Source organism: Solanum lycopersicum, chromosome 10 (genome assembly GCF_036512215.1).
Source record: "Solanum lycopersicum chromosome 10, SLM_r2.1".
NCBI lineage: Eukaryota > Viridiplantae > Streptophyta > Magnoliopsida > Solanales > Solanaceae > Solanum > Solanum lycopersicum.
Window position 1 is genome coordinate 2537218 of NC_090809.1, and position 19046 is coordinate 2556263.

Consider the following 19046-nt stretch of genomic DNA (forward strand, 5'->3'; position numbering starts at 1 on the left):
ATGCCTTGGTAAGAAAGAAGGCTTGATGAATTGATGAAAGGAAATTAGGGGATCGGGTGTCACGAACCGACACGTAGTATTAGGGGATCGGGTGTCACGAACCAACACGTAGTATTAGGGGATCGGGTGTCACGAACCGACACGTAGTATTAGGGGATCGGGTGTCACGAACCGACACGTAGTATTAGGGGATCGGGTGTCACGAACCGACACGTAGATTTAGGGGATCGGGTGTCACGAACCAACACATAGATTTAGGGGATCGGGTGTCACGAACCGACACGTAGATTTAGAGGATCGGGTGTCACGAACTGACACGTAGATTTAGGGGATCGGGTGTCACGAACCGACACGTAGATTTAGGGGATCGGGTGTCACGAACCGACACGTAGATTTAGGGGATCGGAGTGTCACGTACCGACACAAGAGGATTAATGAATATGAGGGAGCAGAGTGTCACGTACCGACACAAGAGAAATAAAGATAATGAATCTTGAAAGATGTTAATATACTCAATCTAATGAACATGATTCCCAAATGAGTATGGTATTGAGGCTTGAGTCCTCATGTGTGAACTTGACGGTAATTGTTAATGATATAGTATTTGTTGTTGCTACATGTTGAGTATCATAGTTGATTTTATGATATTACTTGGTATATATTGATTTCTATTTTGAGTTGGCCGATGATATCTACTCAGTACCCGTGTTTTGTACTGATCCTTACTTTTATGTTTTCTTCTTGTTTATTTGTGGAGTGCAGCAAACGTGCCATCGTCTTCAACTCAACAGTAATTCAAGTCAGTCTTACTACATCGGAAATTCAGGGTGAACTAATGCTTCTAGCTTGGACTGGATCTTCTTCTTCAAGTCTTGATGCCTTGAACTTCCGGCATGGACTAGCTTCTTATGTATTTTTAGCTTTTAGAATACTCTTAGTTTAGTCATTTGATCGTAGATGTTCTTGTGGTGATGACTTCCAGATTTTGGGGAATAATAGATGTTGAATTTTAGAAGTTAATGAATTGGTCTTTATTTAATGAGTTTAAGTCTTCCGCATTACTTTCTGTTGATATTATATTGAAATGTTAAGGTTAGATTGGTTGGTTCGCTCACATAGGAGGGTAAGTGCGGGTGCCAGTCGCAACCCAGTTTGGGTCGTGACATGACAAATTATGATCTATTAATTACACGTGACGGTTTTACTTACTTATCAAATACTCTCACTTAGTTCAATCTTTAATACGAGTTCACTTTTATTAAAAACGTTTATTAGGTTTTAAATGGAGTGATGGCTATAAAAGGGAAAAAAATCTGATTGATTTTTTTAAAGTAATAATTTCTCTTTTATTTCTATCCATTCGTTTTTTTTCTTTTTTGAAAAAGGCACATGTCTTTACTTGTAAAGGCACTTATCATTTTCTTGAAAATACACTAAGGTTTATTTATTTGTTGGTTATAATTTCTTACATTAATTTGTAAAATGTAGTGACATAATTGAATTTGTTAAATTTTCCTTTAAAAGTGTTATAATTTTTCATTTAGACGTTTTATTTGAGGATATTTCTACTAGACATTTAAATAATTATCGTAATATATTTATTGAATTCTAAAAATTCAATCACAAAAATAAATTCAATCCTCATTATCTAGATAAGATAACGAATCAAATAAAAGAATTGATATATTAGTGGTCATGGCCCATGTGTTTTTTAACTGAGGAACATACAAAAGCAAGTATTATTATATTATACACAATAAATGAGAAAACAAGGTGGGTGGGGCAGAGGTAACAGAGTTCGATAAAAATTTGATTTTGTATTTAATATTTGATATTAATATTAGAGTTCGATTAAATTAGATTGATGTCAGGTAGAGCCTCATTCAAGAGGTAGTACTCTTTATTAACGATTTTTTTTTTATATTCAGAACTCGATCTGAAATTTCTAATTAAAAGAGGAGCAACCTCATTCATTATAGTGAGCATATGTCTTTCAATTTCATGTTTGAATTTAGATTCAAAGTTTTTGTAATTGTTTTGTGAATCAATCACTTTTTTTTCGAGTTCTTCTAAATTAATAATTGTTAACTTGATAGAAATCGAAATCGAAATAGTTCCTATATTACAACTCTATATATCTATAATCTTTTTTTATTTTAACAAAACATTCTTAAAACTTTATGCCAATTGAATTTGGTATAAAATAATCCAAAGTACCACTTGCTTGGATTTCAAATAAAATAATTTTACAAAGCACTATCGTGTATCTCATGATAACATGACTATCTCATTATTATTATTATTTTTTTGTATACAATTAATTACTCCATCCTTTCACTATCTATAAATTGATCAAAAGTCTATAGAGAAATTGCATATCAATCAAAAACCAAAACAAAAAAAAAAAAGTTTATTACAATTTTATTAAAATGGTTGTGCCAATTGTTGGTGAACATGAGACTGAAATTCTTCATGCTCAAACTCACATATGGAACCATATATTTAGTTTCATAAATTCCATGTCACTCAAATCAGCAATTCAATTAAACATCCCAGACATAATCCACAAACATGGCAAACCTATGACACTTGATGAATTAGCCAATGCCCTATCAATCAACCACTCCAAAATCACTCACCTTCGACGTCTCATGCGAATTTTGGTCCACTCAGGATTTTTCCTCAAGTCAGTATCAGGATCAGGGTCAGAATCAGGGTCAGGAGAGGGGGGCTACGTCCTGGCCCCTCCAGCTCTTCTTTTATTGAAAGACGAGCCGTTAACAGTTACACCTTTTTTACTAGCAATGTTGGATCCAATTTTAGTAAAGCCATGGCATCATGTAAGTGAGTGGTTTACTAGTGATGAGCCAACAGCATTTGAGGTTGCACATGGGAGAACATTTTGGGATTATGCTGGACATGAACCTAGGTTGAATCATTTTTTCAATGATGCAATGGCTAGTGATGCTAAGTTGGTTATGAGTGTTGTGATGAAATACTCAAAAGATGTTTTTGAAGGATTAAATTCTATTGTTGATGTTGGTGGTGGTACTGGGACTGTGGCTAAAACAATTGCTAAAACTTTTCCTAATTTGCAATGTACTGTGTTTGATTTGCCTCATGTAGTTGAAGGACTTGAAGGAAGTGATAACTTGACTTATGTTGGTGGGGATTTCTTTGTGTCCATTCCTCATGCTGAGGCTCTTCTACTCAAGGTAATTTCACTACTTTTTTTTTTCGGATTTGAGTTATACGTATAGCCTATAGTTGAGTGATACAGTCAAATCTCTTTATAATATGATATTGTTGTTTAGATAGTTTTGGATACTATAGAGAACGTACGATATAACATAGCAAGAGAAATCAGTCAAATCTCTTTATAATATGATATTGTTGTGTAGATAATTTTGGATACTATAAAGAACGTACGATATAACATAGCAAAAGAAATCAGTTTCACGAAAAAAAAATCTCTTTACAACGACATCATTTTTCGAATTGTCAATTCTATATTGTTACAGTAAAATGTTATTACAGAGATAACATACCATATAATGAAAAATTGGTTTTATAGAAAACTTTATAATGATTTCATTATTGCTCTAGTTGAAAAGTTGAGCTATTCTTCTATTATTTTCTTCAAGAATAAGAGATTAAAGAATCAAGTCTACTTCATGTATATTGATCACAATATTATTTTATAAATAAAGTCAAATTCTTCTAGTACATATTATATATTTTTTAAAAATATTTTTCATTGAGATAAAAGTATAATTTTAGACATTTAAAATTCACTTATTCGATCAATCTAAATTCATATCATATGATATGAATCATTTGCAGTGGATATTACATGATTGGAGTGACGAAGAAAGTGTGAAAATACTAAAGAAATGTAAAGAAGCGATACCCAGCAAGGAAAAAGGTGGAAAGGTGATAATTATTGACATGATGGTTGATAATAAAATTGGAGATGATGAATCAATTGAAACTCAAATTTTCTTTGATATGTTAATGATGGTTTTGGTTACTGGAAGAGAGAGATCTGAAAGAGGATGGGCTAAAATCTTTTCTGAGGCTGGATTTAGTGACTATAAAGTTACTCCAATTCTTGGATTAAGGTCACTAATTGAGGTTTATCCTTAATTAATTTGAGTTTGTGATAAAATAATTGATCCTCATGAGTGTGCATTTATTTTTTTTTATCACATGGTGTGTCATGTAATTGATATGAAATAATGAGGGGTTATGTGTTTGATTGATGTACTTTTTTATTTTCTTTGAATGGAAATTGAACTACTTTTAATTTCTTATGTATTGCTTGCTTCATTTTTATTTTTTGGATTCGATAAAGGAATAAATTTGTAAATATCGCAGACATATTTCTCTTGAGACTGATGTACATAATTAGAAGATGTTGCTAAAGATTATCGGCGAGAGTTGAAATTTTCGAACCTTTTATAAAATTCAAACAATCTTTTTTTCTTTAAGCTAATTTTTGAAATATGAGTTGGATCTAAAATTCATATCGAAATGACATTGCCCATTTAAGAGATTGAGGGGTGAGCGGGGTGACGGTGGAGGAAATACAGCGAATCATGAAGTGCAAAAAATGGTTCAGACGCGAGTAGAATGTTGAAGAAAAATGTACAACATAGGCGAGGGATGAGACCTGTGGATTCCTTATAATACTCAGGTAATCCTCCTTCCTTTGTGATATCGTTTGAGGTGTGAGTTAGGCATAAGATATAATTTGACAAATATAATTTTTTTAAATTTTATTATTAACTTATTTTACATAAATTAGAGTGTCCAAGTGCTTAATTGATCTCTAGCAAACTTTGGGAGAAGCATACTATATAGAAAGGCGAAAAGGCGAAATCGAGATTTAATACTAATCGATTTTAATATTTTATATCAAATTGTCTTTTTCTCATTTTCACGCTTCATAATATTTATTTCTGCCACTTTCGTCCTCACAATATTTGTCTAAATTTTATATAGATATTTTTAAAATAATATTTTCTGCATCAAAACTTGCCTTAGTATCAATTTATTTACTAACAAAAGAAGCCAAAGAAACAAACTTTTCGATAGATAATATTAATATTTTAATATCAAATAAAAGACAATTACTTTTAAACAAATTTATACCAAAAGCTAAATTCGAAATATCTATAAGAAATCTTAATAATCTAACCAGATCTAGGCTAGTTATATCATAATTATGAAATCTTATATTGACATTGATAAATATATCTTAAAATTTCTCTAATCATTAAGCCATTTATATATCAACAAATTAAATCACTAAAGAAAATTAAAGAAAAAAAAACAGCAAATTAATTAAGTAGAGATTAAGATTAACCTCATGTAGAAATGCCTAGCCTGTTCTTTGAGTTCACCAATATTTTCACCTAAATAGAGATAAATATTTATTCATTCATCTATATATTTATACTTGATGAAAATAAATATAATAATTAAATCGTGTTTTACATGGTAAAACAGTTCTTTTCAAGTTGAGATAATCATAGTTGACTCGTAGATTAATCAACAAGATTTGGCAAACCTCTAATTATCAATTTTATAATATGATCTCATTATCAATAATAGATGTTACACCTAAATCGACAAGATCTTTGATTATTTTGATTTTTTAATTATATGATATTTGGAATAATCTAAATCATGTATGTATGACTCATTTAAGATTGAAGTACTAACTATCAAGGATTTATCTATTTCAATATTCGAATTTAAGACCTCTAATTTAAAATATTATTACAAAAAATAGACATAAAAATTGCAAGAAAGTTTTGGACAGTAAGCAAATTCATTATTCTTAAAAAATATTGATATATATCTTTTAGGCGATACATATAAATTTCTTCAAAAATTCATAAAAATCCAAATTCTATAGTTGAAAAGTCACTTTCATATGTATAATATCTATCTATCTATATATATATATATATATATGAAATAGAGAATTTTTTTTTGGAACATGTGTTTGAGTTAGTAATTGAAGACTAAGATTTTCATTTTCAAATTAATGTTATAGTTTTCATTAATTACCACTTGCAGGTTGCAACTTAGTTTTAGCTATAATTATGTGTATCTCTCTCCTCTCTTCCTCTCTCTCTCGCACCTCTTTTCTATTTCACATATACAAATTATACATATATGTATCCGATTATATGACAGATATACAGATATAATTTATCTCTCTATACTTCTGCCCTCTCGTTCACCTCTCTCCTCAATCTAGCCCTCTTCCCCCCCCCCCCCCCCCGCCGCCCCCTAAGATGTAACTTCAACTCGTAATTAGCAAACTATAGTTATGAAGCCTAATTAAATTTGTTTTAGTGGCTATTTGTGAAATTTTATGAAAACTTGACAAAGGTGAAAACTCATTGGGGGTCCAATTAGAATAATGGGCTTTTCTACAAAAAAAAAAAAACAAAGAGGCCAATTTTCATAATAGAGCCCAATATCAAAGCCCATAAACATTTAAATAATTAACGAAATATAATTAAAATTTAAAAAAATATCGAAAAACCCTTAAACCCCTTCTCGAAGTTTCCCGTAAAATCCCCTTTTTAGTTTCTTCTCTCTTCATCTTCTACCAAAAAACCTGAACTTCTCTGCTTCGTTTTGATCAGGTAAATTCATCTTCAACTTCAAAGTCTATTTGATTTTAAGTTTTTATCCGATTTTGGGTAATGACGCTTTTTTTTTTGATTTTTTGGTGATTTTTTCCGATTTATTTGGGTTAAACATAGATTATTGAGTATTGGAATGAATTAGATAGAGTGGTTCAGCTGATTTCAAGTTTAATTTGGTATACTGATGTAGTTGATTGATTGATTTTGCTGTTTGAAGCATTTTTTTTGGGTGTTACGAAACTTGGTGAAATGTATTTGAGAAGATAACCCTATTTGAGTTGTATGTTTGACCCAATTTGTTGTTCCTAAGTTTAACGGGTTATTGTGATTTCGGTTTTTGAACTTTGATTATATTTTGTGGAATTTGGGATATTTGAATATTGCAATGATCTAGCTGAGCTGATTTGAAGTTTAATTTGGTACCTTGATGTAGTTGATTTAATTTGCATTTTGAAGCATAGTGTTACTTATTGAGTTGAAACTTCAGTTTTGTTAATTGAAATGTCTCTGAAAACTCCATTTGGGTTTTATTTTTGATACAATTTGTTGTTCTGTACGTTTTAATGGGTTATTGTGATTTTGGGTTTTGAAGTGGGATTATATTGAGTAGCCGAATGAAATAGCTGATCCCATGTTTAATTTGGTACATTGATCCTGTTGATTGATTGATTTTGCTGTCGCCTTCAGCAGAGCTGGTCGTCTCATTAGGTCTGTATATATCTCCTTCATCTTTTGTCTCAGTGCATTTGGTTCTCCTTTAATCGTGTCTCTTCCTCGAATTTATCTACGGATTCGGATGTATATATTTATTTTCGTATTTGAACTTCCTTTTTCGAACTAATTTTCGGGATTTTATTGCTTCTTTGAAGGATTTGTAATTTTGTGGCTTTAGGGCTTAGGGTTGAGCCGCCCTTGCTTTCAACTGTCCTTTTGGCTATTTAGTGGCTTTAGGGTTGGGGGAGTTAATTTTATGATTGCTAATACATTGGAAATTATTCTTGTAGCTTTGACGGACAAATTCCACTATAGCACAAGTTTTATCTGGCACAACTGGTTTTCTCCTTTCCGTTAGATGGGTGAGAAAGATTTGGAAATTGAGGAAACAAGTCCACCATGTAGAGAAGATGAAACTAAAACACAAGTTGGAAAAGTAAAAAAGAAGAAGAAGGTGAAGGCTGAAAAGCGTGGAGTTTGTCACGTAAGTAGAGTACCGCCTCGTATGGACCATGTGAAACTTCGCCAGGTTCTTTCTCAGTTTGGAGAAATTCAGAGAATATATCTTGTACCTGAAGGTTTGTTGAGTTCCTTGTTTTTGCTCTTATATCTGATATTGGTTAAACACTTCACTGTGCTCCTTGGCTTAGCTTGGTTGTCTTTACTAATTTGTCTTGCATACAGCTGCTGCTGCTCAAATGAATCGGAAACGGGCAGGTGGATTCCGAGGACAAGCATTTTCAGAAGGGTATGCTTATATTGAAGTTTCTGTCAACTGAAATCAGATTATCTTTACTTAGCATGAATCGTATGTTGCATCTGCATGATTATGACATTTTTTACCGAAAGTAATTAAACTATCATCTATATTTGTAGGTGGGTTGAGTTTACAAAAAAGAGTGTTGCCAAAAGAGTCGCAAATATGTTAAATGGTCAACAGATGGGTAAAGTAACATATTTTCTTATCAGTGCCTTCCTTTTCTTCTTGATTCTTTCCAGTTTAAGGAATTCTCTTTAGATGTTCAGGCTATTTACATATTTCTTTTATTTGGTGAATAGGGTGCCATCATAGCATCTAACAGTAAGATTGACAAATGTTTCTATTTTCTTGTTGAGCTGACTAGTTATTGTGCTTATTACACATTTTTAGGGGACATGCCAATTATTCAGATTACTAGCCAAAATTTGGCTTCTATTACGAATAGACTATCATTGTTTTGTTGCATTATGCCATTTGTGTCATAACAATATAATTTGGTTATTCTGATTCAGTTTTCAGCTTCTGTTATTCTTATATTTTCAGTGACCTTGAGAGTTTATCGACTTCACTGTCAAATTTCTGTTTGACAGGTGGAAGAAAAAGGTCATCATTCTATTATGACATTTGGAATGTCAAGTACTTGTCTAAAATCAAATGGGATGATGTTACTGATGAAATCGGTATGGTGTTACTTTTTGGTTTATTTGGTAGTGATGCATTTTTCGATCTCCATTTACTTCTTAATTGATGCCTCACAAACATTTTGCAGCACAAAGGCATGCAGTTCGTGAGCAGAAACTAGCTTTGGAGCTTTCTGCTGCTAAGAGGGAGCGTGATTTCTACCTTACACAAGTTGATAAATCTCGTGCTTTAAGTTCTATTGAAGAACGAATGAAGAAGGTCAGTGATACAATTTTTAATTAATTCTTTAGCATGCAAGTAGTTGTTAAGCAGCATGTTTTGATCTCCCTTGATTGACTTTCTTATTTGCCATCTCCTTTTGAGTTTTTATTCTTTAAATAGTAGTTACAACATGTGACAACTCTAGTTTTTCGTCGATAAGCTCTGATTTGGATTTCTAATACATTGATTGATGTTAGAAGATGTCTAGCAAAACTAATAAAATGTAGATGTTGATTTTTGTGTAAAATAGGAAGAGTCTCTTTTCCTCACCCCGAGTTGTTATTACTTGGTAAGGTATTATAGCCAGTTTTAGTTTAGGTATTCGACCACTCACTTTATCTTACCTAATATCTTTCACAATTGAGTAATATAGTATAGATAATACTTTTTAATTGTTCCATCTTTACAGAAGCAAAAGGTGCAACAGGAATCTGGGGTAATTTCTGATTTCCCAAGTGATCAGTTTGCACCAAAGGTGATACGACAATTTCCCCAGAAAAAACCTGTGGCAGATCAAGCTGGGAAACTCAAGCCTAGTCTGTCTAAGGACGTTTTGGCCGGAGTAAGTTCCATTTCCCCCATTCCCTGCTTTGGTGAAAGAGGTAAATAAAAGACTCGCTTATGTTCTGATGGAAACTGCTCATCATTTTGTACAGGTATTTGGTGGTCAATGACAAGGGCGTACCAGTGCAAACATTTCAGAAATTGTGCTTCCCAAGTGATGAGTTGAGGAAATTAGGTCTCTTTGGATTGTCTTGGCATCTATGATCATTCACTTGCCATCAAAGTTGGAGTCCATTTTTTCCTATGGTATGTAAGCAAAATGTTGTCCATTGTTTCTACAATTCTAACTCATATATTTGCAAGTAGCGTTCAGGTTCGAGCTGTTGAAACAGTCGCAACGTATGATTCAAGCACAGGGGATGAGGGGTTATGTATTGATTGATGTATTCTTTTTTTTTATCTTCTTTTAATGGAAATTAAACAACTTCTTTTGATAGATGAATCTTGATTTCTTTAATTTCTTATATATTGAGATTGATGTGCATAATTAGGATATGTTAAAGATTATAAGATTCGGTTAATCTTTTTTCTTTTGAGCTAACTTTTTTACGTGAATTGGATCCAAAATTCAATTTTGTTTGGTATTGGAATCAATCTCACCTCTATCACTTTCATCCTTATAATAATATTTACCTAAATTTTATATAAAAATATCTTTTAAGTAATATTTTCTGCTTGCTAATCAATTTTTTTTGACAATTTCTCCAATGTTTGCCAATGTTATTTGGTAATCATCCTAATAATTATGTTTGATCGTAAAGGAATGTAATATAATACTATTAATATTTTAATCACAAGTAACTAATAATTAATTGTCAACAAGTTTATACTAAAAGCTAAGCAAATCTTTATTTCAAATTCACATGGAAAACTTCATACAAAAAAGTCAAATTTAATATCTGAAAGAAATCTTAATAATCTCACCAGATGACCAGATCTTGGCTGGTCATGTCATAATTATGGAAGCTAATATTTACATTGATAAATGTATCATATAATTTCACTAGTTACTAGGCCATTTATATGTCAACAAATTAAATCACGAAAGAAAATTAAGAAAAAAACAACAACAAATTAATTAAGTGGAGATTAAGATTAACCTCATGTAGAAGTGTCTGTTGGGTTTTAAAGGTGTGAATGGAAAATGAAGAGTTATGACTTTTATGAAAGGTTGTGACTTTTGTAAAAAGTTGTGACTCTTATGAAAAGTTGCGATTTTTATGAAAAACAATGATTTTTATGGGAAGTTGTGACTTTTGTGAAAGTTGACGAATTCTCCGAAAGATTGTGACTTTTTCAAAGGTTTGTGACATTTCCGATAAGGCAAAATATGTATATATGAAATAGAGATTATTTTTGGAACATGTGTTGAGTTAGTAATTGAAGACTTAGATTTTCATCTTCAAATTAATATTATAGTTTTCATTAATACATATATGTATATACAAATTATACGACAGACATACAAATATTATTCGTCTCTCCCACTCTTTGTCCTTTCTCGCTCACCTCTCTCTTCTCTCTCTCTCTCCCTCCCTCCCTCCCCCAAACATGTAACTACGACTCGTAATCAACAAACTATAACTATGAAACCTAATTAAGTTTATTTTAATGGCTATTTGTGAAATTTTCCCCAATTTTATGAGAACTTGACAAAGGTGAAAACTCATTGGGATCCAATAAGTATAATGGGCTTTTCTATACCCAAGAAAAGGGTCAATTTTCATAATAGAGCCCAATATCAAAGCCCATAAACATTTAATAATCAACGAAATATAATTAAAATTAAATTAAAAAATATCGAAAAACCCTAAACCCCTTCTCCAAGTTCCCTGTAAAATCCCCTTTTTAGTTTCTTCTCTCTTCATTTTCTACCAAAAACCCTAAACTTCTCTACTTCGTTCGGATCAGGTAAATTCATCTTCAACTTCAAAGTCTATTTGGGTTTGAGTTTTTAGCCGATTTTGGGTAATGACGCTTTTGTGATTTTTTTTTGATTTTTTGGTATTTTTTTCCGATTTATTGGGGTTGAACATAGATTATTGAGTATTGGAGTGAATTATATGGAATAGTTTAGCTGATTTCAAGTTTAGTTTGGTATATGATGTAGTTGATTGATTGATTTAGCTGTTTGAGGCGTTTTTTTGGGTGTTACTTATTGAGTTGAAACATGGTGAAATGTAATTGAGAAGAGAACCCCATTTGAGTTGTATGTTTGACCTAATTTGTTGTTCTTTAAGTTTAACGGGTTATTGTGATTTCGGGTTTGAAGTGTGATTATATTTTGTGAAATTTGAGATTGATTTGGGATAGTTGAGTATTATGATGATCTAGCTGAGGTAATTTCAAGTTTAATTTGGTACAGTGACGTAGTTGATTGGTTTTGCTGTTTGAAGCGTAGTGTTACTTATTGAGTTGATACTTCAGTTTTGCCAATTGAAATGTCTCTGACAACTCCATTTGGGTTTTATTTTTTGACACAATTTGTTTTTCTTTAAGTTTAATTTGGTACATTGATCTTGTTGATTGATTGATTTGCTGTTTGCTGATGTTTTGGTTGAGTTGGTGTTTGTAGGGTCTATTTGTGTGTACCTTTTGACAGATTTCTAGTGAACTTTTAAAATGTGAAAGTGATTTACATTGAGTTGAACCTTCAGTTTGGCTAGTTGAAGTTTATCTAGAATTCCCAACACTCCAGGCTTATGGCTTTATTTCAACTGCAGAAGAAATTTGTTGTAGGTGGACTTCACAAGTTTGAAACATAGTTGTTGAACCAAGTTTGATATCTCAGTGGACATGTTTGGATCAGTCAGCACATTTTCCAACATGTTTGATGCTATAACAATGGATTTCTCTGTTCCTTTTCTTTTCTGAAAAAACCTTTTCCTAGTTATCCATCGAGAAGAAAGATAAAAACAATGTATGAATGTTTAAAATAATAGTGTCCAGTGTAAATGAAGAAATAGGTGAAAATCTATTTAATGTAGAATGCTGGGATTTGGAATATTAATGATGCATTACACAACGAGTGCTTTGCTCGGTCCTCTTATTTAGATGATATTAGATCTGCGAAAGAGCTTAAGCTTTAACTTTTTAGAAAAGAGAGGGTACATGACTTAAAAAAGGTTTGATCGCAATCTTTAATGCTAAAAGGGCTTCAACAGGAAAAAAAGAAGAGTGCGTCCTTTCTACCTTTAGAGTATATTTTCTCACATATTGGAAATCAAACAGAAAATTCCTTTAGTAAAACGCTTAATCTCTATCCTGAATTGTATCTCTGGAAAGAAAATTCCATGCTGACCAATAAGAGTGTGTCTGATTGTGTGTTTGTTTGTTAAAGCTCTTCAGACTGCACATGGAATACTCCTTTTCCATACTAGTAGGTTTTTGATTTTGCGGTAACAGAAATATGAATATGATTAGTTTATTTCAGGAGCTGGTAAAATGAATCTCAACAATGTCAAGGTTCCCAAGATGCCTGGTGGTGGTGCAACTTCTGCTTTGATCAAGCTTGGAGTTATTGCTGGTCTTGGTGTGTATGGAGTTGCCAACAGTCTCTACAATGTTGAGGGTGGGCATCGCGCGATTGTTTTCAACCGTATTGGTGGTGTCAAAAACAAGGTATTCTTGCCTTCTGTTCTTTTGGATCATGATGATGTTTAGGTGCTCTTTTACATTATCAATTAGATTGACTTTTGATTAGCATCAGTCGCTCCAAGATTATGCCTATGTTAATTTTTATCCATGTTAAGTTGAGAAACTTATTAGGTGGAACATGAATTAAGGTGCCTTCCACAGGCTATTCTTTTTTTCTGTTTCAATACATGCAAGGATTGCCATAATTTTTCATGGTTTTATTTTGTTCTAAACTCAAATGTTTGTGTTGGATGGTTATGGCCAATCTCATTGTATGAGACTCAACCATGTTTTTTCTCTGTTCCTATGTTTGATGTGTGCCCATATTTGTGTTTTTCTTTTTAATCTGTGTTGAGTGGTTTATGAATAGGTTTATCCAGAAGGGACACACTTCATGATTCCTTGGTTTGAAAGACCAGTCATATATGATGTTCGTGCACGACCCCATCTTGTGGAGAGCACTTCGGGAAGTCGTGACCTCCAGATGGTAAATTTTTCTGACTACTTGTTTCCTCCACCCCCCCCCTAAGGACTTAAAGAGAAAAAAGAAAGAAATCAAAACAGGGGAAAAGATGGGAACATTTGTAACAATTGCAAAGTAATGAAGGACAATTTTGGTGATAGATGATGTTATGATTTTATCCTAGGATAGAAAGCTTGAATTCTTAGAAGTAGAGGATTTAACAGTCTTTTTTGTTTTTTCCTTTTTCTTATGCAGGTAAAAATTGGTCTTAGGGTGCTCACTCGTCCAGTTTCAGACCAACTACCCACAGTTTACCGAACTCTTGGTGAAAACTATAATGAAAGGGTCCTACCTTCAATTATCCATGAAACTTTGAAGGCTGTGGTTGCCCAATACAATGCTAGCCAGCTCATCACCCAGAGAGAGGTACGTGCAAGAGGCCTTGTGTGTTTAGTTGATGTTCTTGGTGGAAGTAACTTATGCTATAGGTGGTACTTCCTCTTACCTGTACCATTGAACTGTGATTATAGGCCCATTGGTTCTGAAAGCTTATTCGATGCTTACGTCTTTTTCGTTGAAGTAGGGAAAGAAATGAACTACGGATCTTGTATTTGCGACACAGGAACTTGTTTAAATGTTAATAGATGCCTTCTCAAAGACCACCGTTAATATATACCATCTCATCATTTCCTGTCTTCTATATTTTGTGCAGAATGTTAGCAGAGAAATAAGGAAGATTTTGACAGACAGGGCAGCCAACTTCAACATTGCACTTGATGATGTATCCATAACAAGCTTAACATTTGGGAAAGAGTTTACTGCTGCAATTGAAGCAAAACAAGTGGCTGCTCAAGAAGCCGAGAGGGCGAAATTTGTTGTGGAAAAAGCTGAGCAAGATAAGCGAAGTGCTGTTATCAGAGCTCAGGTCAATAGAGTTCCCCTCATGACATCTTCTGTTTAATTTAATCTATTGCTCCAGTTTTATCTTTTATCTGCTTCTGTGTTGATGACGTCTCATGCGTAGCTCCCACTTTACTATTGACAAACAAGACTAGTAAACTAACTACATGAAATTGTTTTCAGCTAATAATTTTTTTCTGTTTTATGTTGTACTATCATATTTTTGGGGGAAGTGAGGTGGGAGGTGAGGGAACATCACAAAGCAGTAGTATTGACTTCCTATTTGTTGTTCTACAGGGAGAAGCTAAGAGTGCTCAGCTGATTGGTCAAGCTATTGCCAACAATCCAGCATTTATCACTCTCAGGAAGATTGAAGCAGCCAGAGAAATCGCCCAGACTATCTCACACGCAGCAAACAAGGTGTACTTGAGTGCCGATGATCTGTTGCTTAACCTTCAGGACTTCAACTTGGACACTACAAGAAAGTGACTTGGATAGTGCAACTGATTGATGTTTCAACTATCAATATTTTGTTTCCCTGCAAGCCTACTGCCCCTTTCATGTTTACATAATGACGACTTGATAGATGGTTTTCTTAGTTATTTGAACTCTTGAACATGGAAACATTGCACGAGAAACTAATGTTGCTTTATAAATTGTATGCAATTAGTACATTGACAATCATGTAAGATCTGTTTGTTTTAAGTCCCTTATTTCTGTTGCTTCTGGGAAAAAATAAACTTAGATTCTAGCAATAAGGTTAACATGAATAATAGATTTTGATAATCATGTAGCATATATCTTTGTTTTAATTGTGATTTCAGTTACTACTGCTTGTTTGTTATGCTTAGGTTATCACAGTATTGTGTTGTCATGGTATTGTTTTCCTACTTACTATGCAATGCTGCTTCTAGTAATTCTCGTCTTTCTTGCGTTATGTTATTTGATATGTGTTACTTGAATCGAGTTTTTTTCCTTTGAAATATTTTCTTTACCTTCATGGGGGGGTTAAATTTGTGTACACCCTACTTTTTTAGATTCAATGTGTGGGTTTTTGTTAGCTTTGCAGAGCTTTCTCCGTTTCATTTTATATGTCACTTTTTTATTCGTAATTTATTTCAATTTGTTTGTTTGGTTAAAGGAAGATCAAAAAGAAAGTAAGGGTAACTAATGTCTTGTAATTTATTTTAATTTCTTTCTATGATTAAAAGTGTAAAGACAACTTAATTTTATCTTATTGGTAAGAGTTTGATTTGGAATATGTTGGGTGCACTAATTTTATTTATTTATTTTATTTGCTTATACGTAAGTTACGTTCTTTAATTTAAGAATTTACCTTTTCAAATAAATTCTTCCTTCGTCTCTATTTATATGACACTCTATTTTTCAAATCAGATTCAATAAGTGTGACACTATTCTCTATATTTAGTAACAATTTTCAATTTTTTAAATTCTTCATTTTACGTGCACATAAATATCTACTATTTATTTTAAAACATAAATAATCTTTTTTATCAAACAAAACACTTACCCAATCAAAATATCTTTACATAAATAAAAATAAAAATAATACTAGTATTAAATATGAGAAAATTAGAAGAAAAAAATAAAAAAAAAATATTTTTCTAAATCCACACGCACGTCACGCTCTACGTTTTTTCATAGCTTTGGATCGACATTGTCAACGCCACGTTATTGGGGGTGAATCACGCGGCCCCTTCTCTTTTATATATTTTTTTAAACAAACTATTCGACGACGTTGATCCACGTATTATTATTTATAACGATACTATAAAAAAGTTAAACACATTAAAATATTATATAATTTTATACACACATTAAAAGTCTAATAGTCATTCCTATATATATATATATGTGTATGAAATGAAAGAATTTTATAATCTCGATCATTTTTTATAAAATATCAAATTCTATCAGTTATTTCATTTTAGAATTAAATCAACTTCTCGTCTTATCATCTTTTGCTCGAATTTACTTCTATTTATTTTCTTCCCACTATAGTAAAACAAGAAAAGCCTAAACTCACTAAAAGAATATTGACTATATAATTTTTAATGCTTTTAAAAAAAATATTTACTCACTATGCCTACTAAATCAAAATATAAAGGATAAAATATAGGAAATGGTTAACATCAAGAATGATAAAGCATAATCCATTTTATTATTATAAAGTTAAAAAGTAAAAGCTAATTAAATTATAGAATATGATAATTAAGTGGAGTAGACACTAATTATCTCAGTCAGTCAAATCACGATTTGTTTCTACTTTTTAATGCCTACTTATTCCACTGCATATCTTGCGCAAGTGCATTGTGACATCGTTACCGAGAAACGGATTTAGAATTTAATCGTACGTTAAATTTATGTATATATTAAAAAAATTTATTAACTATATAAAAATCACTTATCAAGAAATAAGTAATAGAATAGTCGATTTTTCTTGGGACACGAGTAGAAATATTGAACGTTACAGATAAGTGTTCGATTCCTCTCAACACATGTATTCTAACGAAGTTTTTATCTTTAATTTGAAAAAAAATGTGTATACTTCTAGCTCGATATATTGTGGTAGAGTGATACGTACTCTTTTATCATAAACTCCAGAGGTTTTAAGTTTGAATCTCTCTACATACGAAAGTCACCCCAACATGAATTTTTAACATAAATTCAAATAGTCAGACTTCAATATAGAAATACGAGTGTTGAAACCGAAAAAAATATTTAAAGAACCCAAAAATATGACCTCATGGAGTACCAACTTTATATGTAAGCATAGACTATTCATGACATAATTTTACGTAAGCCATATATCATGTAACGCGTAAGTTGGCCTAACGACCGTTGACGCTAATTTACAACCCCACACACCCTCCCTATATTTTTTTTCATATTTTATACGCGGAAAAAATATTTATTCGTACTGAGTATTTATAGTTAATTAAGTAGTAAGAAAATGTACATTTTGAAAAATAAATCGTATGATTAATATGTGTGTGAAACCTAACATAGAATTATAACGTAAATTTTATAGGTTCTGAAATTTAGGAATAAGTTAAAAACTAGAAAACAAGTTTTAAATCTATTTTTTGTGATATAGCATAAAAATAGCATTTAATATTCAGTTTCCGATTCTACTTTTGATAAATTGTTACTATTTTCTAATTACAAAGTCTGAGAAATGATTATTCGTGAATTTTAAATCTTTCGAAAACAGACCTTCTGCATTCACCAGATACAAATAATGTTTATATATATGTTATTTTTCTTACCAACCACACTTGTGATTTATCCTTTATCTCAATACGTATATATTTAGAATTTGAATCGAAATTAATAGGTAGTACCAAACTCATACTATATAACCCCCTCAATAGTATGAAAAGATATAAACTAAATATACAAATAACTTTTGACTTTTTTAATATCCTACTTCTATATATATATACACATATCAATTCCATTTTCTATATTTCCTCAACACAATCATAGTCATTCCAAAGAAAAATAAAAATATCATACATAACAATTTTTATTTTTAATTTTTTCACAATGCAAGATGCACTTCCATACAAATCATGGAATTTTTTTTCAACAAATTCCACGGTTCTAAACAAATCTTCGTCTCTAAAGATCAATCAAATCAATTACTCTAAAGGGAATTTCAAGAAAATGGTAACGGAAAACGCCGTTATAGTTTTTAGACGACGTGGATGTTGTATGAGCCACGTCATCAAACGTTTACTTCAATGTCTTGGAGCGAACCCCGTTATGTATGACATTGAAGAAAAATACGAAAATGAGGCAATAACCGAACTAGAGGACATCGGAAAATCTATCGATGGTGGCGGTGATCGGAGAGAGGATCGGAGTTTGTCATCGCCGTTGCCGGCGGTGTTTATCGGAGGAGAGTTGTTCGGAGGATTGGATCGGATTATGGAAGCTCATATTAGTGGTGAATTATGTCCTGTTTTGAAAAATGCAGGGGCCTTATGGCTATAATTTTTAATTTTATATTATATATATATATATATATATATATATATATATATATATATATATATATATATATATATATATATATATATAGTAACAATTTAACTACGATATTATATTTTCTTTTTATTTTTAACAAAAAGATTTGTATCGAGATTGGCTTTTGATGAACTACGTACTTCTAGGCGAACTCGTGGCTTGTCTTGAAATATAATATTATTATTTTATCTGATGTTTCAATTTATGTGACACTTTTCAATTGTTAAATGTTTATTTAATTGGTCTTTTGAAGCGTATATTAGATTATCAATTCATTATTTTATTATTTTTAATTAATTTAGAATTATTCGAAAAATACTATAAATTTATAATCGTTCATATGTCAATAAAATCAAAAAATACATTTAAGATTATTGTCATTATT

At 31.7% G+C, this 19046-nt stretch overlaps 4 protein-coding genes across 9 annotated transcripts; all 4 read left to right on the top strand.

Moving 5' to 3' along the window:
- The first annotated feature begins 2166 nt into the window (after window positions 1–2166).
- On the top strand, window positions 2167–4313 carry LOC101268615 (probable O-methyltransferase 3). The gene is made up of 2 exons (XM_004248135.5): window positions 2167–3215; window positions 3844–4313. Exons 1-2 carry the CDS (start codon window positions 2430–2432, stop codon window positions 4144–4146), a joined length of 1089 nt encoding a protein of 362 aa, XP_004248183.1. The 5' UTR covers window positions 2167–2429; the 3' UTR covers window positions 4147–4313.
- Window positions 4314–6533: 2220 nt separating this feature from the next.
- LOC101268320 (pre-rRNA-processing protein ESF2) lies at window positions 6534–10096 on the top strand. 3 transcript variants are annotated; one of them, XM_026027771.2, is made up of 9 exons: window positions 6534–6665; window positions 7261–7376; window positions 7673–7960; window positions 8067–8130; window positions 8259–8326; window positions 8733–8822; window positions 8912–9042; window positions 9455–9607; window positions 9702–10096. In XM_026027771.2, the coding sequence occupies exons 3-9, from the start codon at window positions 7741–7743 to the stop codon at window positions 9717–9719; spliced, it is 744 nt and encodes a 247-aa protein (XP_025883556.1). In that variant the 5' UTR covers window positions 6534–6665; window positions 7261–7376; window positions 7673–7740; the 3' UTR covers window positions 9720–10096. The 3 variants fall into 3 exon arrangements, with proteins under 3 accessions (XP_025883556.1, XP_004248182.1, XP_010327087.1); XM_010328785.3 differs by having other exon boundaries at window positions 6575–6665; window positions 7359–7376; XM_004248134.4 differs by lacking the exon at window positions 7261–7376 and having other exon boundaries at window positions 6551–6665.
- A 1280-nt stretch (window positions 10097–11376) lies between these two features.
- On the top strand, window positions 11377–15292 carry LOC101267849 (prohibitin-1, mitochondrial). Of its 4 annotated transcripts, none has more exons than XM_069290659.1 (7): window positions 11397–11520; window positions 12333–12417; window positions 13043–13230; window positions 13616–13732; window positions 13964–14134; window positions 14421–14633; window positions 14906–15292. In XM_069290659.1, the coding sequence occupies exons 3-7, from the start codon at window positions 13054–13056 to the stop codon at window positions 15095–15097; spliced, it is 870 nt and encodes a 289-aa protein (XP_069146760.1). In that variant the 5' UTR covers window positions 11397–11520; window positions 12333–12417; window positions 13043–13053; the 3' UTR covers window positions 15098–15292. The 4 variants fall into 4 exon arrangements, with proteins under 4 accessions (XP_010327086.2, XP_025883507.1, XP_069146760.1 ...); XM_069290658.1 differs by having other exon boundaries at window positions 11412–11520; window positions 12333–12437; XM_010328784.4 differs by lacking the exon at window positions 12333–12417 and having other exon boundaries at window positions 11377–11520.
- Window positions 15293–18298: 3006 nt separating this feature from the next.
- On the top strand, window positions 18299–18628 carry GRXS25 (glutaredoxin GrxS25). Its single transcript, XM_004248131.5, has one exon. The coding sequence runs from the start codon at window positions 18299–18301 to the stop codon at window positions 18626–18628; it is 330 nt and encodes a 109-aa protein (XP_004248179.4).
- Window positions 18629–19046: the final 418 nt, after the last annotated feature.